This window comes from Petromyzon marinus, chromosome 8, assembly GCF_048934315.1.
Source record: "Petromyzon marinus isolate PM22_M1 ecotype Great Lakes invasive population chromosome 8, UKy_Petmar_22M1.pri1.0, whole genome shotgun sequence".
NCBI classification, from domain to species: Eukaryota; Metazoa; Chordata; class Hyperoartia; order Petromyzontiformes; family Petromyzontidae; genus Petromyzon; species Petromyzon marinus.
In genome coordinates, this window is record NC_133674.1 from 12796878 (window position 1) to 12822995 (window position 26118).

The following is a 26118-nucleotide window of genomic DNA, read 5'->3' on the forward strand; positions in this document are numbered from 1 at the left end:
TCCACTTATAGAGCCTTTATTCAGAACTGCTGGCAAGTCCATTCAAACTGCATTGCCCAAAACAAAATTCTCATACAACTAATAACAATAATGGGTAATTTTAAAAGTGTGTGTAGTATAAAGTCAAACAAGTCAATTGGGACTCAATGATGTTGAACAAACATACATTTACAAAGTCTGAAAAATAGGTTTTTTTTAACAAGTTAGAAAAAGAAAAAGAAAAAAAGGCGATCTGAGAGTAATCTAATAAAAATGTAAATCTGATTTGTTGTGTATTGCAGGCTTCGGAATATACTAACTGCAGACACACCAACCCATGCTGGCCAAGATGCAGGGCTATACGAGCCCGTACTGAAGGCCCACAAGCTGTTTGTAGACTCACCAATTGGCTTTCACCGCTTCAACATCCCCTACTAAATTCTGTGCCAAACATATCCCAAATATCTGCAAAAGACACACACAGGCAGAATTTTAGTGTGTTTTCATTTTTTACACCAAAGACAATCCTATGATATGATGATAATTGCATGAAGAGATGAACAATTGTCCATCTGGAATGCTTGCAGCCAGGCGAGCCATACATTAACATCTGAGAATGGGTCCCGAGAAGATGATACTTCCATCCATAAAAACTTCAGAAGGCCTGGAGTGCCCAATGATAAATGGCACCTATTCATGCTCTGTATATAATCATCCTTGGAGCTGGTTTGCTCTTAATTAAATTAACATTTCATGCTCAATTTTTTTCTAGTTGAAGGAAATGACTGAAACTTCACTTGCTACACTTGAGAAAATGCTTTAATCACAGGCAGCTGAAAAGATTCCAACGCAGAGTCCGTGGAAACTTCCTCAGTGCTCTGAGAGGCAATAGCCCCACTGCTTAATTGTTTAAATTGCTTTACAATTGTACTTATTATACAAATTACCTTTTCAATCCAAACAGTGGCATATTTTAATGAATTATTATAATTGTAGAGTTCACTTTACAAACTTCCCTTAATGTAATCATGCAAATCAGTTCTTCTAACGTCTAAAATTCATGACGCCAATGATACAGAGGTCACATTGACCGGCAACCATTATACATCCACCTATACACGTTCCTTGTGATAATTAACACTCCCAACATTGTCAATTCACATGCTGTGAGTGAGCACATGATTCACCATGGGACCCCAGTCATCAAGAGACAGCTAAATGAGCCAGAAATTGAGAAACCTGGATAAAAATGAAAAGAATGTTGTATGGTGGGTAAAAACAACGCAAGTGCCTTTGTAAAAAGACAATTATCAGCATAAAGAATTACTTGCCATGGTGTCCCATCTAAATGCAGTCACCCATATTGTAAAATGTCCAAAAGAGAACACTGCATGTTAACCATTACAACTTCATTACTTTCATATAATGAAAAACGTTATGAAAACATAATACTTTTTAGGTACTATATTGTTATGTCTCAATAGAATTAGCTGCACATGGCTACGTGTACCACGTGGGTTACAATGCACACAAATGAGAAAAAGCTAACGCCATTTTTCAAATGAAATGATTGATAGCAACTGTTAGTTGATGGTAATCAAGCCTTAAGACGTAGATGCTTTTGACTCGGGAAATGTCTTCAACATTCATCCTCCAGGTAGGCCATAATGGTCTCCATAATGGTCTACCAGTGTTGAAGTACAAGAGGAAGTTGCTCACTGCATTTGCCAACATCACAGAAAAATCACCATGCCAAAAGGCAATTGCATGCAGGCCAGGATGGGGGTCAATTTGAGGGATTCATGTAAATATGCGATTCTAAGTCCGCCATATCACGAAAGATAAAAACTGTGCACAAATGTGTGTTACGTACCTGTACAAGTGCAATGCCTATGAATATCCCTGCCACCAATATCAGATTGTTTTGCAGCCACTTCTCAAACTGGGTCACACACCCTTTTGTATAAATGTAACTTTGCTGATCCAGTTCCTGTTTTGAATGCAACCACACCCACATATTGCAAGATTAGAAACCCAAGTGAACTTTGACCACGAAAACAAGCATAATGTGCACAACAGTACGATACACTTTTACCCATTTAAAAGTTCATTGAAGTAAAAGTGTGACAACTGTCAAATATATTAAACATCATCGATCCTTCACCGTCTACATCTTCATAACGCTCAAGTTTCAATTAGGATTTTAACAGCATCTTAATACTTGAGTACACCTGACCGTCGCTCTCACATGGGTTATTTCTGCACGGATTGACAGCTGCACGGCATTTTCATGACAACCAAAAATTCAGAAACCACAGGGGTGCGTGCGGTTTCGCAGCTGCGCGTGTTCAGGAGCGGGTGTTGCGAATGTGGCGCGCACTGCACCGGGCTGTGCCAGACTCCGCACGCGACTCTGCGTCGATTGCACACAGGTGCATCGCGCCGATTGGCTGTGGATGGAGAGCCGTTGAGTTTGGAAAACAATTCTGCATGTTCACACCCAATGGACCGCCGAGGGCTGCCCTCGCTTCCTCTTCCTTTATCTCAAAATATTTTGGTTTACAGAAAACGCTGCCAAAACGAGATTTGTAGTTCAGAGTCCGCCACAGCCACTGGTATAATTTTTGGCTTTTTTTTATAATGTTTAAGCGAGATAAACGCATGTCAAAGATAAACCAAAAAGTTTTCTGGATAGAGAGAGAAGGGAGGAAATAGCCCGACTGAGGAGCATATGGCATTGTCTGAGTATTCCTAACTACCAGCCTGTATTAGTGAGCACAGTGCCCGGGCATAGTTTCATCTGATAGTTACAGTTGTTAATTTTTGGTGCAAGTTTTGTATGCACATTCATGAGATAGGGAGGAGAGAGAATACTGGGTTTGGGGAAGGGAGTCTGGAACATAATCCAGCTATTACTGGGTTCACTGTGTTCCCACTGCACGACATTTTTTCAGAACGCATCCCCCATTCAGATCGAGGGTCAGGTGTACGTAAATACTGCATTACAAACTGGTGTATGTTCAAGGAAACGTTTTGCTTACCGTTTTTAACCTTACGTCATATCCACACTGAGTGTTCACAACATCTTCCTGCAAGTAACATAAACAATTAGGTTTTTTTTTACATTTTCAACAGATTGTGGTGTATACAAAACAGTTAATTGTGTATACTATTTTACATTTAAAATGAATTTGGCCTGTAGGTATTCGTCCCTTTTTAAGACTGGTATGACACTGCTGCATTTCGAAAATTAACATCTAAGCTGTTATTAAACCTTTATTTTGGGTGCATGGACCTAGTAAATCAATAATGCTCATAACTTCGTCTTGTAATCGAGCCAGTTGGCATTGGTTTAGCAGCTGAAACCTCACTACTGAACAGCAACACTGCTCAGCATGACCAGACCATATTGCTTTCAGGATGATAAACTTTGATACACTGTCCAAGACAGTTACTGAGATATCATTACATCAAGGATAAATTTGAAAAATGCCCACAAGAAAATAATTGGCCCTTGCAAACACAGCTTTTCAGCTCCTATTTGACAGTATATACTAGTCTCACCAATTCAATATAAATGTTAACCATTGAATCAATGTGTGCACTTTTCCAAATCCTACTGGGTAACTTCACTTTGAAGTTGCAGAACTCACAAATTGAGGCGCTATAAGTTGGTTTAAACAGGAAATGCTGCGAGTCAAAATAATTCTCAAAATCTTTACCCACTGGGCATGAAATACATGGGAAAAAAATACAAGTTGAGCAAGAGGCTTAAAAAAATGTGAAGTCATGTCTTCGCTCACATTCATCTCTCAGTTTTGAAATGAGGGAAGCAGAACATTTAGTTTCGTGTTACACAAATGATTAGCGAAAAATAAAGACAACAACACATTAATCCTCATTTTGGACAAGACCAACCATTGTAATGCGTATGTGTACATCTAAGAATTATCTTAATGTGGCTACACCTTACAAAAAAAATCACTTACACAGTTACAATGTGGGGCAGACTGGGACACATTAGTCGGTGTGGAGAGCATGTGGGTCTGACAGGAAACATCTATGGGGGTTGAGCTCATGCACACATTCTTCAAAGTGCTAAAACACGACACTTTTTAAAACCAGTAAAAAAGGGAAGACTAGCCATCAGTGGCAATGTGATTATCTCTGTTCTCACCGCAGGGTCTTTGACGCAACAGGAAAAGGGAACGCCGCACTTTTCCCGGCTGCGGTTTTTGATACTACAGTTGAAGTAGATGTTCTCATCCCAGTCAAGAGGACCATGGGCACCGCAGCACTGCCACTGTGAAGCACGCCGATGAATGAAAAAATACTCAAAACGTGTTTCTAACAGACATTCTTGCTACTTTAATAAATATATATGTAAACTGGCAAACTTAGGTAGCTATGTGATGCTTATAAGTTATCAACCTATGGCATGGAAACTCAATTTAACATAAAATATATATTTTGCAGTAAAATACATGAATTCAGTTGCTGAACGAATAGTAAGCTCCTCACTTATCCAATTTGTGTATACTATTTGATGACTGCATCCTGATAATAACTTGCAGAGGTTCACCAAAATGTACACCATTATATTTAAATTTCAAGCACATCATAATTGTCAAAATCCCAAACGTGAAAATTATACAAATGACTTGTATTAAACAAAATAATAATCACGCAAGAACCTCAGAAGTTACAACCAAATATTGGTAACTCCCATCCATCTAAAGAGGGCTCCCGTTAAACAAACAGGTAATATTCTATTAACAAACATCATTATATTACAAGTAAACAATATAGCAGGAGAGTAAAATGAGGAAGTTATCTTACGTAATCTTGTGCAAAGTCAATGAGGTTTTGCAGGTCAATGTCATCACGGTAGGCCTTCACGTTGTTGTAGATGAAAAAGTTCAGTTGGTCACGAAGCCAGTCTTTAAAGACGAAGGCAAGCACTCCGGCAGTAAGCTCCAGGAAAAAGATCAGCCCCAAAAATGTGGAAAACTGGGTGGTACAAATAAACGATGATAGATTTAAAGAGATAGAATGCTACTCCATCAAAAGGCGAAACAGCACATGACTTTAAAAGGAAATTGTATGCTAAATTTTGTGACACATTTAGGAAATTCTCATGACAAATAGGCACAAAAATATGAGGTTTAAACATAAAAAGAATGAAGCTAAATTCACTAAAAAATATGATGTAAATTATAGCACAGTACATTTGATTAACAGTAACAATTTAGGCAACGTTTGATTTGGAAAAAAAAAAACTACTTTAAGGTACATTAAAGCCCGACTTATGTAAAGCTGAGACAAGCCAGAATACTACTCAAAATAAAACAAATCTATTAATAAAACCAAAACTCCAACTTCAACACTGCTTATGCACCCAATAAAAAGCTGTACATGCTAAGAGAATGCATGAATCTGTGCAGAAGCAGTTCTGAAGCCACAGTGGAAATCCACACATACATTATATTTATTACAATGTGTGGGGATACCATCTAGCATTTCCTAGCGATGACAAGCACATCGAACATTCCTACACACAATTGGTACAGAGCTTTACTGCACACAGGCTAAATTAGTATGTGAACAATGTTGGGTTGGAGTTAAGTTTATTTTTCAATATATATTTGCAGCAGCCATTCTGGCTTACCTTGAATTCAGGTTTACTTAAAGGAGTTTCAAGAGCTGTTATCATATTCGAATAATATAGTTTTACTGATGGCAACTTACAAATTTGAGGAGGTAGGTATTCTCCCTTAGGGCACCAATGCAGCCAGCAAAGCCCAAGATGAACATTACTGTGCCAACCACGATGAACAGCCACACTGGGTCAAATCCTTTTAGGTCCGTAATCGAAGAAAGGTTTGATAGAACTCCCTGTATCAGACAACACAAATCAGGATTTAGAGTGCATACTTTTCAATCAAGGCCACTGTTAATAAAAACAAGATTAATAGAGGACAGCCCTATAGTGTTTGCACACATATTTGACTCCCTATTTTTACAATACACAACAGGTGGCATTATAAGTACAGAGGCCTCATGTCATGCAGGTATTGAAAATGGCTTGTGATATATTATAGCACATGGCTGTGCGATTACAAATGCTAAAGCCATGGTTTCATATCAACATTTAGGAGGAAAGACTATTACTACAGTGTTAAACATTAAAAAAAAACGAGCATTGCTACAAAGTTACATCACTAAAATATAATAATTTTAATTAAAATACTGCCAAACACCATCATAATGTGAATGGCTAAAAGTAGGTTAAAAAGTATGTGGAATTATTGCCTCTGTTCCACGTAATATTATGTTTCAGGCCTGCATTAATGGGCATTGTTTCATTAGGACTGCCCCATTAAGCACAGGGGTGTAAAGGGTGGTCACCTAAATGATGAAAACAGAAAAAGTATCAACATTCTCGCGTACATATTTCAGTTAAAAAAAAAAGAATCGTACCTTTTCCGCCCATGCCCATAGTCCTATTGCAAGAAAAGCCGCACCAACCAACTGCAAAATAGAAACAATTGATACAATTAAAGAGAACGGATATCCTTTTAAAAAAAATGCACTGTTTAACGCTTTCCAACTAAGGTTGATAGCGTGAATGTATTTGCCGTGGCATTGAAGAGCACTGTGCGGTACTGTCTTCTTTTATCTTAACTATGCAGTGTTACATAAAGTAGTGATAGATATAGAATGTTGTGTTTGAGTCTATACAATACAAGCTTTGTTAATTTGCCCACAATTAACTTTGGGTAAAGCTGAATTACGTTCCTGTGAAGTCAGTGGGATAGTTGTGCTTTGGGACACATCTCGTGGCCCTTTGACATTAAAATGCTTCAAACATTGTGAAAACTTTGAACTGAAGACTATAGAGCAATTGGTCTGTGCATTGAAGGAAGTAAAGAAACGAATCCAATGCTATCTGCTTATCGGTATTCTCACAAAAATGTAATTGTGACTAAATATAATATATTCCAACAGCTCTCTTCATAATGAATGTGATTGAATGGAACATTAAATAAAAAACAGGATCTTTGGGTCCCAACTGAAACATGCACAAAGAACATTCCAGATCAGTCCATCCAACTTGTCTTCGCCTGTCTTTGCGCTTCATTAACATAGCAATTGAAAAGATAGTTGCTGAAAAGGCATTTTGAAAATCACTGCAATACTCAAACCTACATGTCTACAAATTACATTCGCATAGCTCTATGGCTTGGGAACAAAGGGACTGCTGGTCCAACAACTTAATTTTTCTACAGTTGAGTCCGTCTAAATTACATTAACAGAGCTTCAAAATTATACATTATTAGATGCATTTAAGACTAGAATATTAGACCCCTATCACACAACAAACAGAATGGCTGTTGTAACGATGACAATATTATTGTTTTGTCTATAAAACAAATAAAACAGTATGCAACTGTACAATATCAGTTGGGGCACAAAGCATACCCTTGCAATGTTAATGTACACGTAAAACACAAGCACCATCATATATAGTAAGCTACACACAGTCCACATAGACAATGTAATTAAAACCAAAACAGTTGTATGATTTGATTTACAAACATTTGGGCCAACTGAGTGACTCTTCAAAAACAATCCAGCACTCGAGTCCGTGCAGATCCCCCCCATAAATACCAAATAAATTATAAAAAATAATAAAGAAATATATTACACTGTACAGATGATGATGATTATTATGGATTGTGGGCAATTAACTATGTCCCGATGATTAGCACTGCGTTGGGACAACTCCGGCTGTGTTCTGCTGTCTCACTGCGATTTTATATGTAATGATGATGGTGCTATTGATGGTAGTGATGGCCATAACAGTAAAGGTCGTGATGATGTAGCTAATCCATGTATACACGTCTCCAGGAAGTCATTGGCATGGCAACAATTGATCCAAGCTTTCAAGAAAAGAGACCGGCCCATATGTTGGCAATAAATCATCAACTTTTTGGAAATAACCCCACTTATAATGATACAGAAGTGTAGTCCAGGAAAAAAACATAATTCTTCCAATAATTATCTGAGCTTTTGCATGATAAGAGTAACCCAGAAGTGGCAGCAAATTCATCCTAGTTAGACAATAACAAAAATATGTGCCTAAAACGACACGTCAAATCAGATAAGAATATTTCTACTGTTTGTGGCTGTACAAAATGTAGTTTTTATTGTCAAAGATTGCCTGCATACAACACCGATGGACAATTTGCAAATAAATGGGGTTATTTCTGCATTCTTCCAAATATCAATTGCAACAAACACTTACGAAGCTATAGTGGCAATTCAATTTCACACCATCTTTTAGGGAATGGGAATAAGCTTGCTCTAAAGTACAGAGAATATGTGCGAAGCCATTTCTCTGAATCACAAGTGCAATATGCACCTCTCAGCCCAACCGATTGCATTAGCGAGTGTATTTCACGTTCCAATCCAAAATATACCGTGAATGAAATCGATGTACAACTCCTTTGGAGACAATACTGAGCACACATATTAAGAAATTAATCATCATTAGAAATAAAGATTCTTTCCCTCGCCTTCCCATATAAAAAAACACAGACACCTCGCTCACGGTCCCCACTCGATGGGGCAAGCGAGCCCAATCTCCCCCTTCTCTAAACCCAGGTGCACAGCGTTCGAGACTTCTGTCAACGGAGTTTCTGTACCCCCACACTCGTCGAAGTTTGTGCTCCGAACCGGGCTCCTACTGGAAAAAAAAACTACCCACAGCTGAATGAATGTCTCCTCAATCCACTTGCCATCTCACATTCTCTCGATGTAAAAATCTATTCCACACCTACGCATAAGCGTATTTCGTCGCACCATCATCTGCGCTGAGGATGTGCTCTCGGGAATGTTCCCTCCTTTAGATAGCATTACATAATTAATTTTGGACACCAACCATAATTTCCTTCGAGTGACTTGTTTTGCCCAAGCTCACATATGTTTCTTACTGGTCAGTGTCTCAAATGCTTGTTCTCCATTACAAGCATTTTTGTCTGTCAGTGTAATTCATTAAATTCTCCACGCTTCTTCGTGCACCGTCATTTGCCATTCTCCATGCATCTGCTCCAAGTGTCAGAGCAGATAATATACGTTAACTTAAAACTTTCTTTGTAAGGCACAATTGTATGCTGCTTTTCATAATCTTAGTTGGGTATTCCAAAAAGCATTACAACCTTGCATCGTCTGCCTCTTCAATTCATCATGTTGATCCAGTTCAAACACACTGCTATATTTCAGTTTCGTCCCTTCAATTGTTTAATGAACTTGCGCATGACCTTTAGTTTTGCTCATTTATTTTCAGCCCAACTTTGCCGTCTTCTTTATTAAGTTGTATTATTTTCTGTAGTCTGTTTTCATTGATTGGTATAGGACTCATTGGCAAATCTTAGTCATCAGCAAATAGTTCTCCACTTTTATATATATTTGTAAAACATATGGAGAGCGTGAAATTACATCTTGCAATGTTATGATACCAATAAACATACTATGTTCTACTCTCAATTATCAAGAAGGATACCTCGTATTAATTCAATAATCACAAGTTTAGTGTCGTTTTAAACTGAACATTCCTGCCATCATATTTCTGTACTTCGACATTTCCACAAGCACTACCAATTAAAATTTGGAGAATTTAATCCTTTTTTTTCCAATAAACCTTACATCTACACACCATACGTCAAACGCCAAGGACATGAGTTGGCAAGAAAACACTGGTACGTCTCCTTTGAAAAGGTTACACAGCCAAGTCAACCCAGCCAAGATGACATATCAGGTTTCTTTGCTATAAAAGAACCAGCTTCAACATCACTGCAGTGCAGCCTCCTTTATTCGAATTTTTTATTATTTATAACCGCTAACAACTCTGCTAGAAATTGTATGGGAAAAAATGTGCAACATACAAAAAGTAGGCTGAACTGCACTTTTCACAAAGCAATAAAAAGCCAGCACGTTTTGAACGTCTTTGTACTGCCAGAAATAAAAGTTGTAGTAAGTCCAAAATATCAGTCTGCACTTTCAGAGGGCATGGTCAGACATGTGGATTTCATTCATATTTTACAAAGAAAAATAAGACATTAAACCACCAGGTCAATCCGTATGTGGTCTGCAGTTAAGCCAAAGTATGCACAACACATAACCCGGATGTTGCACTCGTATTGAGTACAGAAATGCCATTGATGTTACATCAGGTCAGTCCCAAGTGCAGTCCTGAGTACAGCCTCGCACCCACTTCAATTCAATAACCGACGCCGTTTCACCGGTCTGTTAGGATGGGAGAGACTTAAAGAGTCGGTACAACTTCCCATTTCGTGCTCAACTCCGCATGTAAAACAACATGTATGGGAAGTCACCACTGGGGATTTCAATCTCACATTTACACGCTGAAGTTGAAGCAAATGCTTTGGGTGACATAGGTACCCTGCATTTAATACAATATTTTAGCACGTGCCAATTTTTTTATTGGAAACTTTCCAAAAAACTTGGGGATAGATACAAGAGAGACCAACAGTGAGCATCACACAGGAAGACAAGATACGTTACAGTTTGATGCTTTGTAAAGAGGGGCTCTAAGTGGCTAAAACTGTTTGCAGCTCGTGCCAAGGTGTAGAAAAGACAGGACGATGGGTAGTGGTCGGGGGAAGTAAGGTAACAGAGGGGTGGGCAATCAAAATCTCTCTGCATCACTTACCCATGGTCCAAAGGGGAATTGCAAATTGTTAAGATGAACTAACTTGTGATCACCCGCTAGGTGTCTTGAACACTGAAATATGATAAGAGGCAGATAAGGATTTACCATAACTACACCATATGATTCAGGGTCACAGTTTGATTCAAGTTTGCATTTTTTTCTCACGTGTACCACCTCGTTTTGCACTGTATGGACTATGTGTCATTTGTAACGTCTGTCGTGTCTAGTTTGTATTGTCATCTTCCTTCCTTGGACTGTAATTTTCTGTCTCTATTGTCTCGTTTGAACCATCCCATTGGTACTTAATTGTTTCATCCGTGTTAGGTCCTGTTTTTCCCCACCAAAGTATAAGCAAAAGACAAAATAAGTCATTAATAAATGGATGATTTAAAGAATGTAACGGAAGAATATATTGTTTATTATTAACACATTCCATAGCCATCTTGGTGCGTTGTCTTCTAGCAGAAATATTTAAATGTTATGGTGACTAAATAAACTGACAACCACACCCAAAAAAATGTAAGCCTGGAAAATTACTGTTTTAAAAACATGCTTCCAAAGTTAAACAAGTGAAATATAGCTATCCACTATCTAACCATCCAAACACAATGCGTCTGTACGGATGACAAGATAAACAATGTGTTTCACATTGATAACGGTACACTTAAGCAACTCGGCACTGGAAATCCCGAACTATGAGCCAACATACATGCATGGTACAATCACTGGAGTGTCTGCAATGGCTATGTACACAGCGTATGACGCATGTTAAGTGAAGAGCAATCTATCGTCTGCAGGGCTAGATCTTGCGCATCAAAGTCATGCAGTGTGGTCAAGTATTAATCATTTGTGATTCACCAGTGGCAAAAAGTTGGAAGACAATCGTTATACGACTTCAATGTGGATGTTAAAATCGAAAATGTTTACAAACATCCATGCATGCAAAACCATTTCTCACAAGTTACTGCTTTACAAATTGTTGATAAACTGTTTCAGGGTTCAGTCAGGATTGTGGAGGTACCAAGTTTATACGAGAGAACACACGGACACAAATACAAATATAACCATAAATTAAGTCCACATGAACCAACTATTGGTTTCATATGCCATAAGCATTATTACCGAACCAAGAATACGTCTACATAATAGACATCCAGTACACTCACCGAGGTTAAAAACCAGGCTCCAGTCTACATTATAGACTGGCAGTACTCACCGATGTTAAGAACCATGCTACAGTCTACATTATAGACTGCCAGTACTCACCGAGGTTAAGGAACCATGCTACAGTCTACATTATAGACTGGCAGTACTCACCGAGGTAAGGAACCATGCTACAGTCTACATTATAAACTAGATTCGAAGCTTTCGTGACTGCAGAAATTACTCTTTGGTTCTTTCGGGAAAGTCATCAGAAAAAAACAAAATGGTAAACTTATTAACACAATGCAACACAACACAGAGATCCGGCCAACACAACAGCCAACAACACCCCACGAGGCTGACCACACTCCTCCCTTCTGTTCGTCATTCTTTGGAGGAGTGTGGTCAGCCTGGTGGGGTGTTTGTTGGCTGTTGTGTTGGCCGGCTCTCTGTGTTGTGTCGCATTGTGTTTCGAAGTTTACCATGTTTGTTTTTTCTCATCATTATTATTATTTGATTAGATTTTCTACGTGACTTTACCGAAAGGACCAAAGAGTCTACATTATAGACTACCGGTACACTCACCCAGCTGAATAACCATTGCTACAGTATACATTTATAGACTGCCAGTACGCTCACCAAACTTAATAATCAGGCTACAGTCTACATTATAGACTGCCAGTACACTCACTCCGATTAAGAACCAGGCTACGGTCTACATTAGTGGGTTTTTTTCACTTTATTTTTTATTATTTTTCTATCTACGTGACTTTACCGAAAGACCCAATAACATGAATTCCTGCAGTCACGAAAGCTTTAACTGTATATCGTATAGGGAAAATAGGGGTCTGATATTATATCCCCCTGTTTAAATCTACATGATCCCCCCCCTTGTTATTTTAATAAGGAATGCAGAGTCGCTCTCCATCTCGTGTGTGTGTTGTGCACGCGTCCACTCAAATTCACCGCAACACAAAAGCCCCATCTCCATTGCTCTTGCCGCCCAGTGGCACTCACGCCCAACGCTCGCCCCAAACACTGAATTTCCAGCCCGATGTTCGCCCCCCCCACCAAACTATCGCGGTAACTTGAACGTTAACGATTCACCATCTTGGCGCCCGTATGACTAACAACCCTCAATGAGTGGACTGCTCGATGCATGTGGCAGCTTGTGAACGTGTTGCAATAACATACGCAGAAAAAAACACGGGGTGAACTCATCGTTCTCACGGTCCCCTTCATTCGCACCATAGTACCGTCCAACGGATGCTGAACTCTCACAAGCCTATCTTAGCAAACATCCTTATAGCAGCATCAAACCACGCAGAGCCGAAACATCGCCCCCGTGTTCCGGAAAGCAGACCTCATTAGGCAAACCGTGTATAGGCGAAACACGCGTCTGATAAAAGCCGCGTTCGACGAAATGTCCCTTGTGTACATATGTTGTAATAATTAAGAGTTCCTGCACCTAAAAAAAGGCTGCACCTACAAACGTTGGGGCAGACGAGCATCTTACACTGGACCTCAGACCAAGGATTTAATCAAAACTTCCACTTCACCTAAGACACTTGAATTGTTTGTGAGGAAGCAAACGGTTACGTACAGTGAATTACTGTAGGGAAAAGCCCTGGGCGAGGATAATTTGGCATTAAGCTGCACCACAGGTCGACCAATGAATAAAAATCGAAAATGTAAATAGACTGCAAAAATAGAGTAAAACAAAATACGTGGACTTATGTAGAGACTATAAAGTAGAGAATATGTCATGGTAAGTATAATGTATGATAAGTTGCACACTAACTTGTTATATAGTGTATAAGCCATAAGAAAGTACAAATGTAATTCACTTATATGGCTATACCACCACCGCATGTTGTTGGTGGTGAGAGATGGGGAAACTGGCACGCACCCTCGGAACGACTGTGCACAGTGCACAGCATATAGGAACCCGGAAGTGGTTGTTATGTGTTGGGTCTGTACAATAACACAAATGAGTACATTTACAGCACTACATATACAGAAGAGTGGATTTTGTTTTTACACACCTATTTTAATTCGTTTTGCAGCTAGCTGGACCTTTCAGCTAGCTAGGGTTTTATTGTACTTAAACACTGGGCTGGTTGCTTGCTCGAGTCAAGGGAAAAAAAACAAAAAGGCAATGTTTAGAAGTGTAAAGAGAGGCATTCTTCACACACCTTTGGGTTACATTGCAACAGCAATTTTGTACAAGATTATATTTCTTCTATCCTTTTGAAGTCATATGATCGTACGCACACAGGCCGGCTTGCATGCCACTGCCCAAAGCGCTGCACTTGGTAAAAGAAAAACCTAGCAACAACAATCACCTGCGCAACAAAAATACCCAAGAAATGCCATACTAGTGCTGTAAAGAAAATGCGGTGCGACGAGTTACCCCCCATCAGATCAATACTTCAGTGTCACGGCAAGTCCTCGCTTAACGCGCGGTGTTCACGTGACGCGTTTTCGCTATAAAACTCGGTTCTTCCATTAAGGAACACGTTTTGCACAACGCTTAACGTGCACTGGTAAAATAACACGGAACGTGGCAGTTATAACTCGGTTTATGAGCGGTAAAAAAAATAACTATTTTCTTGAGCTGCGCAACTGCGCGATATGATACGGTACATGGAATGATACAAGTAAAGCAGCGGCGTACTCAATTATTTGTTCCACCATCTATCCGTGTGCGTACTTCATATCTCGCCAAACTTTATCGTTACATTATTTATGGGGATTTTTTTTCGCTGCATGCGTTTTTCGCTTAACGTGGCACTTTTCAGGAACGCATCTACCACGTTAAACGTGGACATGCTGTACAATTGCCATAATTGATTTAAACAAAAAAGTATATACAACAATGTTATAATTTGTCAACATTAATTTGTAGAAAATACAAGGTACATCTAACCATCTAAGTTGAGTTCCATTAACAGTTATTATTGCTACACGCAAACAAAAAATCAGCATAACTAGTAACATTAGCGTCCTATGGATGGGACCTTATTAAGATATTGTGACCCAATGATAATAGGTTTTGCTGTTATTAAAGCCAGACAGTTAGCCAGCGTTGCATATTACACATGTCTCACAACCAAACTGCATGGGCTCCATTGGCTGACTCACAAAGTACCAATCTAATGGGCCAAATTAATCAATGACATTTTATATGTTTCTTAACAGAGGCACAATTTTTTTTATTTTTTTTTAAACCAGAATCTCAACTACAAACAGAATCTCAACTATTGGACAATGGATCTATGGGAACTATCAATACAAGGGAAACAGAACACAAGCTGGCAAAAGCCAGTCCATAAAAGGCGCTTGTGTATGTTGTAATCATTGCTAATTGTGCTGATAAGTAGCATGCATTTTCTTTTTACTAAACATCTTTTGAACTTGAAAGTGATACTAACGATCTGCGTGAGAAGTTACGTAGCATATTGTGTATGGATCATATGGGTTGCGTAATAAAAAATGATAATCTTCAAACATAGAAAGATACATTTCCTGGACTGAGCAGAAATGTTAAATTTAAAAAAAACACGGGTGTGAAAATGTACTCTTGACCATAAATATCACAACATCGCGTACAACTGCCAGTGGTATTAGGCGTATATTATAGGGAGCCGCTTAGCAGTAGTGAACGGCTTGCAATAGGAATGTTTCCAGATCAGTACCTTGTTCGGGGTTAACTAAGCCTCTGGTATTGATACAATTAGTACTACTTATGGGAAAGTGAAGTGGTTCTTCTTTAGACGACTCGCTACTGCCATATAAATATAGCATTTCCAGCAATAGCTCAAGGCTGTAAACAGGAAATGAGCCCCAATGCTCATTTGTGCAAGATATTACCGACTTTTTTTATTATTGTTGAAAAGTTAGTTTTTGTTCTCCAAATTATATTCACAATTAGTTGTCCAAGGGATTAGGAGCGGATCCATTAAGTTTGTTTTAAAACCCAGTATTTTTCATTTCAACTGTGAAAATTAGACAGGTCCCAAAGTCGATGTGTGTTCTTTGACATTTGAGGATTTCATCAAGATATTTGCCTCCCTTGCCTGACGGCCACTCGCAGCTTTCAATACTCTCTCTGACAGCATCTGGTAGGGCTTTGGAAGCAGTTTGTTTTGCCATGTTTGTGCGCAAGCTGCATTCCCCTTGAGGGTGGTGTCCCCTTGTGCATTAAGGGATTGTGTGACACTTTTTCGGCTCTATGCCATGCTGGCAAGTTCAAGTTAATGGAACTAGAACAGGTGGGCTTGTGTTTATTAAATGGATAAAAATTGTACAGATGCATGTATTGTTACATTAATCATTGGGATTTGCAAACCTCTCTTATTACCAATTGTGTATTTGTGTAAAGCCTTTGTAGATTATTATGCAATACCTGCATAGATATACAATACAACACAGGGGGCAACTACAATTTTGTTAACATTTCTCGGAAAACATTGTCAGGATTGATTTTAAGCTTTCGTGACTGCAGGAATCCATACTCTTTGGTTCTTTCGGTAAAGTCACATAGGTAGAAAAATAAAACAAAAAATTACATATCACGACGTTTCGATCGCAACACGAGCGGTTGTCCTCAGGCGGAAAAAAATATAATCCAGCAGTGGAAATCGCTGGTTCAGCAGTTCCACTGATGGATTATATTTTAAGGAACTCGCTGGTTCAGCAGTTCGACTGCGGGATTATATTTTTTCCGCCTGAGGACGACCGCTCGTGTTGCGATTGAAACGTCGTGATATATATTTTTTGTTTTATTTTATTTTTCTACCTACGTGGCTTTACCGAAAGAACAAATGAGCATTGTCAGGATTGCATATGCATATTCTCACTTTGTTTTCCTTTACCCAGGAAAGCCTCACTGACTCTCAAGGTGCATTCAGGAGTGTCCTGCCAAGTTTTCAGAGGGGGCGATGTTGCTACGTGGAATCCTATTCGGGCGATTTTCAGGTCATTTTCTAGCACAAATTAGATCAATACCACTTACATTGTATTGGTTGTTTTTTTTTACTACGCAAGGAAACTGGAGAACCTGGATAAAACCCGCGCAGAACACACAAACTCTACACAGAAAGGTACCCAAATCAGGAATCAAACCCAAGACCTTCTTAACACTATCCTGTTCTGAGATGTCTGCAAGTTGCAGGGTGGGTCCCGTTCACCTCTGAATCTCAAAACATCCAAGCGGCTAGGCATTAAATTTATTCAGAGGCACAGCGGCATTGTTTTTAAAGACACTACTCACAGCAGAGCACTGTAGCGACATGACCACACTCTGATAGCTGGCACCAAAATGTGCCACACCCTCCCACATCGCCGTGTGGAAGCCCCGGTTTCGTTTTGATGATGTACACGTACGTTATTGTAACGGAATCGGAAGAAAAGCTAATGACGTACATGTACGGAACGGGTTAATGTGAGGCATGCGTGTTACCACTACGCCACCCTGACTACTGCATCAGACTAATGATACAGCTGCACAAATCACCTCCAAGTTGTCCTTTACAAGTGCCTTGGTTTGTCTATAACCAGCACATATTAATATGAACCCACAGGCACCAAACATAACACGTTTGAAGGACAGAAAAACCTTGCCCAACGCGGCTTTATCGAACGTGTGATTCGGCGATGTTTCAGCTATACGTGCTTTGATGCTGCTAAGATTTTCATCTCCGCATCGAAAAGTAGTGCCGTGAGAGTGCTGCGATGTTGGAGGGTGTTAACGAATGTAGTCAGAAGGATTTATTTACCATGTATGGTTTTGTGTGTGTGTTTTTTTGTGATGTGTCACTCAACACGCACAACGGTACGTTCACATTGTCACACGCATCTAGCCGCCCAGTCACTGAAGGCGTGAGTCATATGGATGGCGAATGATTAACGTTCAAATTACTGTTAGGGGCGAGCATTGGGCTGGCAATTTCGTGTTAAAGGGGAGAGCCGCAGTGTGGGAAGAGTAATGGATTTGGGGGTTTTATGTTGAGATAATTTTTTTAACGAAAGCATGAACAAACACACGAGAAATATAGAGTGATTCAAAATCCTTTCGTACAATTACATGGGCAGAAATCATGTCGAATTTTCATAAATTTTCAAACAAAGTTTTTGCCCAACACAGCATTTTCCAGGAACGTAAGCCCCGCGGGTTCAGCGAGCTCTGCCAGTACCGGTAGACTAAGGTCCGGCACTCAACCGTAACTAATAGCCGATGACCTCTGTTGGAAAAGAAAGCTGCTACTTTCGAAGCAAGGAGAAATCTCACAGGTGTGGACAGCAATTGGTTCATAAAATATCGTGAAAAGGGTTTCCAAGTAAAAAATATAGCAGTTCTTGGAAGCTGGACTCATTCATTTGTATGTGCATCTGCGCTCCGGAACTTAATCATCCGAAAATGCGGCATAAACGATTCAAAATAGAAACCCTGCTTCAAAACACTGTCATATGGACATTGTAATGAGATATAGTGCACTTTGTTCAGATAGGTGCACCACATTTGTTTAATAAAAGCCTGTAGAAACAGATCACAGTAGCTTGTGCACTTAGGACATTCCATAACAAATGGTGGCTAGCCTTGAGCAATGGTTCTCAACCTGTAGGCCATGACCCCCCAACGTCAGATGCACAAAAGCGTTTCATGGGGGTTCAAACTGCAGCATGATTACCATGCAGGAATTGTTTTTTAATGTGCACAAGGAATGACGGTGCAAAGACTAAAACACGAATACACAACACGAAACAAATGCCCTATTAAATACCGCGTGGAATCGAGGCATGGCCATGCAATCTCTTTTTATTGTGGCCTTAGTTAACGTAGGGAGCACTACAGGGTCTGGGAAGGTGAGGGGCCCTGCAGAGGCCACCAGTCCAAAAAGGTTGAGAACCACTGGCCTCGACGTTTGGGCATGTACCTCTGTATTCAGGTATCACTTTTCGAATCCATCTTCAGGCCTGCCATAATTGTTTGCTCATAAACACATCACCTGCCAATCTGTACATTTGTAAAAAAAACAAGGAACTCTTTTGTAAAAAGTGTTATTTGCTGCAAGGTTACATGGCCAAACTTGATCATTTCCTCAGAATTAGCAAATCTTTACATGAGGATGGCTTGTTAGATGGGTAACCTCATTCTGAATTCAAAGGAGCTCTTTCTACACGGTTAAGAAGGGACACTTTTGTCCCTACTTTGGCATGTTGATGAAAAAAAGTAAACATCTTGCATTTACCAAATAAAAATCAATAATTTAATATAAAATGGGAATTCAAAAGGCCAGCGAGACATACAGATGAAGACTGGGGAGGGGGGGGATGTTTATGTTGGTCGTGACCCAATACTCTGCGGATCGCTTATAAGCTTAAAAAGGAAAATTGCAATCGGCAATCAAAATGCGTCACGGAAATCTACTGACCACAATCCATAATGCATTAAAACTTGCCTATTCATGGGTACCAATTTTGCATTTCAATTTGTAAGACAATGTACAAACTAGATAAAGTATCCAGTTATGGCAGCATTTCTCAAGTATTTCTAGCGACCCCCCCATGACCGCATTCTTGTAATTATCAAACTTTTTATACATATGCAAATCAAGTTACTGGATAAGCCTGAGGGTTGGTGTCTTGACAGGTCATGAAAGAGGACTTGAGGTCTAGTGATGAGAAGCATTGAGTTACATTCATGACCCAAAAAATGCTTCATTCGGATGCATTTCCTTAACCAATTGCAATTTTTTTTCATCAATAAAATGCTAGTGGCCAGAAACAGCTCTTAATAATATTCTTGGTTCTTTCGGTAAAGTCACGTAGATAGAAAATAAAAATAATAAAATTCAATTAAAATTAACTGAAAATAAGAAAAGCAAAAAACCACGAGGAAAATATAAATTGAAAAAAAAATAACCATGTGTTTCTATACATTTTTTAAGCAAAATTTTCTATCAAAATGGCCTGATTTTTTGTTAACACCAACGAAAACCTACTGCTTGAAGGGAATTTTCATAATACAGGTGCCCAAATGATTCCAGAAACTACTGGCAGATTGTGTACTTACTAACCAATGCACATAAAGAGCTAATACGTCAAGTAGGTCATTAGGCATGGAGCGATGCAATAGTTTATTGATGTCATTAAAATAAATCATGATGCACACGATACATGCATCAAATTGTGTATTATACAATATTTTGGCATATTTTCTATTCATATTAATGTTTAATGTCATTTGTTCATGGGAAGCCTGCAAGGAGGCACCCACCACAATATTTTAAAAAAATCATCGATTCTTGAGTCAGGATCTTGAATCATAATTAAATCACTCACCACAATGGTGAGAATTATTACAATCCAAGCTGTTATACCATACTTTTTAAAATAAAATTATCCTCATTTAGATATTGACTGAAAGCTTTCATGACTGCATGAATTCATATTCTTTGGGTCTTTCAGTAAAGTCACGTAGATAGGTTCAAATTTTAAAAAACACGATGTTTCGATCACAACACAATTGAAAGTCATCAGGATGACAATCGCTTGTGTTGTGATCGAAACGTCGTGGTTTTTGTTTATTTTTAATAATTTTAACACAACTGCCACATTTGCCCCTACTACTGTACATATCTGCAAGTGTATATGGCGCATTACACTTCTACACATATGATGTTATTCCAAACTAGGCCATATTAGCTTGACATTGGCCAGCAGTGAAAATATCAGAAGCAAAAAAGAACAACTATGTACATCAAGTTCACGATTACAAGTTTAAGAAAATTATTTAAGTTAAAATCAGACTGAAAGTCGCTATCTGTATTCAGCACAGCAGTCTGTAAAAAGGAGAAGTTATGGGGCTAGAAAGAGGCAAATAAATCCCACAAAACTAAAAATTGTTGGCACGCTCATGTTAAGCAAATGTGTTGAACTTAATAAAGCATCCCACCAGATGAATTGTTTTATTATTATTTTGTGCATGGCGTTTGTCCACTTTACTTTTTTATATAGTTAAGTGGTTTGGAAACTATAATGGCCAACATTTATATTTAACAAAAATAACATCGAACGACATTTTAAAACAGATACTTGCCTTAATGAAATATTCAAAACACTTGTGTAATAAGTTGCCTTTACCTACATATTCCACCAGACCAGAAGTTCACATGAACATCACGAAGAATTGTCTCCAGTTTTTTTTTTAAAGACAATTCGTATGTGTCCTAAACTGCAGATAGCCAATACCAGATATAAGCTACCATACGCATAAACCACACGCGTTTGTGTTGGCTGAAAAAAGGTTGGGAGATGTGATGGGGGGGGGGGTTTTATCACTTACATACAACGTTTATTGATTTTTTTTGTTCAGCCAGATGTAGAATTGAGTATTGCGTGATGACTCATCAAATACTGTACACAACTAAGTGGGTACAGCGCAGGAGGCACTTGATGTAGCACCGTGAGAAATAATCAAACCACATTGGTTTTTGCAATGCACTCATCCTCCTTGAAAAGGGCACAGTACCGCAAACCATATAATCGACATTGTCACCCCCTCCCATGCGTCGAGTTCTTAGAGATAGTTCCTCGTAAGCTGGGCCAACATACACCACCATAAAATGCTCAGGGGGTACAGACTGTGAGTCAATGCGGGGTTACTGTTTGTAGCACACTGCATGCCAAAGGAGCAGCGTTTGTAGCACACTTCATACCAAGGCAGCAACATGTCGATAAATTACATTGCGCAGACATTGAAAGTTATTTGGTATAGTGTACAAATTACCTTCTGCTTAAGTTAAAATTTCCACTACAAAGCCACACCTTGAATAGTAGCAGTTTAATTAGTTCAGGCATTAATGATTTCAATATTGTGGCAAACAATGTTTTGGTGTGGAATTTGGCAGGATAACTACATTCTTTCAATATGGGCCAAAGTCTTATGGCACAGCAACTTCAGCGGCACTTTGCTGCTCTATCTAAGCTTCACACATTTTGCACGCCTCTCCGCCGTGCCAAAGCATGAACACAGCATCAAAGAATGGACGGTGGCATGCTTATTTACTCCAATACATTAGTTGTGCTCTACTTTTCCACAATACACCATTTTGAAGCAATGTCATGGAAACTCTCCACAGGCATGGGCAGACTACCAAAAACGAATTGATGCCACACCTGCGAAAAATATGACACTGGCGTAAATGCTTAATCCTGGCTGGAGCATTAAACTTTTAACGTGGTAATTATGACTTCCAACACCTCCGTCTGGCTGCACCATCACAATATGCATGGTATGCACTTTTCTTGATATAGAGCATGCACATGATCACTACATTTTCTAGGAAGCGTACAGCGCCAACAGCGATGTCACCTTAATACACTGCATGAATGTTCAAACGACAATAGCACAAGTAGCCTGCTTTTGTGCCTTGATTAAATGCGTTTGGGACAAAGTTATCACGTAACTTATGACACATAAAACCCTTATCCGCTGCTTGCATTTAATTAATAAACAATTCCATTTCAACACATAGCTCGTTATTTTTGTGCATTTTTCTAAATGCGATTTAGAAATGCGATTTAGAAAAATCACGACATAACACGGAATGAAAAACTTCTAAATCTTCCAATGAACAATTATGAATACGGTTGCAATAAAAGGCCGAATGTGAACACTCCAATTGTGTGGGGCATATAAAAGTATCCCAGGATTATTTTTGATTTAAACAATAGTCTGTATAACAGTAAACAGTGTAGCAAAAAAAAACACACTAGTCATTGATGCATGCTGTTTCCTTTGTTTCCCCTGGGGTTCGACTGCTTTTAGTTTAGTTTTTAGGCAGCCTCTCCCCTGCTGTGCTCATGTGTGCCCAAGACGGCAAGGGGGATTTGAAAGGTAAGCAGTCTCAATGTGCAGCTGATCGGTCTCCACGTTCACAAAAGGCGCCTCCCCACCGCCGACATTGACATCACAAAAAGGGGTCAAATCTGTAACATTCTTCGGTAATACCAACACATTGTGGACAACGTTCTATAAGTAGGCAAACTTTATAAAGTCCATGGATATGGCAACAATGTAAATGGTAGCTCATGCTTAGCACTCATCAATGCTAGTCGTAAGGGTTTCAGCGGTTTGGGAAACTATGTTTACCCACCCACAATTAAGATGTATCTGCCGTTTTCATGTCAGAGGTCTTTAACCACCTTTAACGTGTATCAACACATTTTACGGACGAGTGTTCGTTGTCAGCGAACCACAACCGTTGTGTGAGCAGCATCCTTCGTTAAAACAGTGTCACTATACTAAATTACTCCCAACTAAAGCTTCCCCACCCACCCTTTTCGTCATTGCATATTGGTTTAACAGTACGCTTTTTCAACACTGGTAAACTAATACTAAGTTTTGTTGAAGGTAAGAGCCCAAACAAGACTTCAGCGTTTAAAGGCCAATTATCACGGGCAAAACCACTGATCCATTTACAGTACAATTTTAGTGAGCAGTACTCTATACCTGTTTGCAGGCCCACTTATTCGTCTTTTATATTGTCTACTTTTTAAAATGCATTAAATATTTATGCAAATCTACCACGCACGCTTTACGGTCAGAGTAAAACCAAAAACATGAAATCAATACTGTACGGACATTTTAGCATGACATCACGTTTGTTGCTCCAAATAACAAAACATGTATTACAGTGCGTAAACTTTCAGGTTGAACACGGTTAACCCGTACCCTATTGGCTAACATCTTCTGTAAATGATACAAGTTAATGCATACCATTTATCTCCCCCCCCCCCATGATTTCGTTCTTGATTATGGCATTGAAAACGATGCACCCATTACGGAAGAGCGTTTCTCATACACGGGGTTAGTCTGTAGTCGGATTGTTCTATGCAGCGATACACAAAACGAACTGCTTCTAGCACGTTGCTGTGAATGATACGAACATGCGTGTTCACCGTGTATAAGTATTGTGTTACCAGTTACAGATTTAAAACAAAATGTTATGCACTGGGAAGCGTTAAGTGTGGTCAAAACTTTCCATGATCGACACGGTGTGGAGAGGCCTTCAAACAGCAGCGGATTTAATAAAGGATCACTTATCTTCGGGTCTTTCGGTAAAGTCAAGTAGATGATTCAAAAAAATTACATCAGGTGAAGGCGACCGCTTGTGTTGCGATCGAAACGTCGTAGTTTTGTGTAATTTTTTTGAACCTATCAACGTGACTTTGCCGAAAGACCCAAAGAATATGAATTCCTGCAGTCACGAAAGCTTTAAGTAGACTCACTCATCATTCCATCACATGAAATGCATTAAAACAGTGAAATAAAAGCAGAACACAGTGTATTTTCAAGCGAATGTGCAGAATCAATATCGAGTCCTCAATACCATACAGCAGACATAGATAGCACCGTTTGTGCGCACATGGTCAACAATTACCGCCGAATAAAAGTCTCACGCAAACACCTACGTACTATTTGTGACAGCCTATTAAAAAAAAACACTTAAACACGTCGGACACAGTTTACATGAAGCACATATACAAAAAAACATACAATTACGGCATAGTTTAACACGTAGGCTAAGTATAGCTACATAGTTAACTGTTAGCATTATTGAAGCGGGCAGTTCACAAACAGTGCAGGCAATAGTATACGCTATGATATGGGCATATGTAAAACTTGTATACAGTATGTACTACATAGCTTGTTGCACATGCACTGTTACAACCTTGAACATATACTGTACACGTATACAGTAATGGTACACTATGCACATGCCGAGCATGTGGCAGGAAGTATATACTACACCGTAGCATACAGAGTTACGTGTGTGGGGATAACTATATATTGAATCGGTGTAACGCAAAACGTGTGTAAAGTAAAAAATGTACACCTACAAACTCAACTGACCCTAATATTGGTCTATCTGCTGTGACTGAAAAGTGCATTTAGAGACAACAAAAAACCGAGAAACATGCGGATTAGGAAAGACTTGGGCTAAATACATTATTAAAACTGTTAAGTAGGTGGACTTGGGAACGGCGCGTCGAGAGAGCGAGGGATGTTGGACTGTGGGCAACAATGACAAGAGTTGGCAGGCAAAAGGCATGAGCGTGTACCCGTGGGAGATGGAGCGACGGAATCAGCCCGCGTTCCGGTTGGAATCTTAACGCGTAGATAGCGGCCGGGTTGACAAGGCCTCCACTTGGCAGTGGATTGATCGCGGCCGACAATTAAGCCGATGTTGAATAATAACACGACGGTGCTTATGGCCCAACCATCAACATTCACGATGGTCCTCGGCGCGCACAGACACGAGTCACACACCGCTCAACGCACGAAATCGCCACCGGTGGATGATCAAAAGCCTCTGAGCACCGATTGAAGAGAAAAAACAACAACAACAAAATACCAACATGACACGTACCCAGAAGATGATGTTGAAGCCGAACAAGAAGTACTTTGTCCAGCAGCTCACCTCGGGGCCCCGGTACGCTCTGTAGTAATACTGGCCCCCATGGCTAGCCTGCCGAGGCATTATACTGCACTTACTGCTGCTCTAACCAAGGGCAGCGGGAGACTTTGTCCGTTACGTTTCCTTGCTCAGACTGTATTCGATGTTTGTGGAGAGACGGAATAAGTTTTCTGCCTATTTATTATTTCAATGTTCACCCTACAAGCGCGGACGGTGCGGCCTAGCTGGTTTGTCGGTATGCGAACAAAGCCTCGGTCTCGCCTAGTCTCATCGCCGGCTTTTGCCCGAGCAGTCCCCGTTGTGCGCGGTAAACAGCGCGCCCTGTCCCAGCGGAGAAACACTGCGTGGTGGAGGTGGAAGAAGAATAAAAAAAAACCCCAGCTCGAATGTAACGCGGAAAAAAAACAAACCCCGATGAAGTAAACGTTTAACAACACAAAAAAATAAACTACGGTAAATTCAAGTAACACTAACGAGACGGCTCTTACACAAAAAAAGGCCTCACTATAATACAACGGAGCGAAACCCGAACAGACAATTACAGTGTCCGCGCTCCGTAGCCTCTTGTTACAAAAATATAATCGCGCCGTACTCGGAGCAGCAACAACAACGGCAGACGTCGGCGCTTTAGGCGGCCAGCGAGGACGCTCCTCGCTCCATGAATCGCACTGTCGTTTATCTTTCCTCTCTCTTTTTGTGTGTGTGTGTGTTTAAAACGAAAAGAAGCGCCGGGTAAACATAAAAGGGGTTTTCTTTTGGTTGGGGGTGGCTTGG

General features: G+C 39.7%; 1 protein-coding gene across 1 annotated transcript; it reads right to left on the reverse strand.

Annotated features, from left to right (window-relative positions):
• LOC116940233 (tetraspanin-5-like) lies at window positions 1-26118 on the reverse strand. Its single transcript, XM_032949724.2, has 8 exons — window positions 25297-26118; window positions 6460-6510; window positions 5728-5874; window positions 4819-4989; window positions 4157-4282; window positions 3021-3068; window positions 1853-1969; window positions 1-444 (listed from the first exon to the last, which is right to left on the reverse strand). Exons 1-8 carry the CDS (start codon window positions 25405-25407, stop codon window positions 379-381), a joined length of 837 nt encoding a protein of 278 aa, XP_032805615.1. The 5' UTR covers window positions 25408-26118; the 3' UTR covers window positions 1-378.

Bases quoted from the DNA above. Each gene is read 5' to 3' on its own strand.
- LOC116940233 (XM_032949724.2), bottom strand. From the start codon at position 25,407: ATGCCTCGGCAGGCTAGCCATGGGGGCCAGTATTACTACAGAGCGTAC. The intron at 4,990-5,727 runs GTAAGTTGCCAT...TGTACCACCCAG, and splicing joins ATACCTACCTCCTCAAATTT to TTTTCCACATTTTTGGGGCT. The intron at 3,069-4,156 runs GTGAGAACAGAG...TGTTACTTGCAG, and splicing joins GTTGCGTCAAAGACCCTGCG to GAAGATGTTGTGAACACTCA.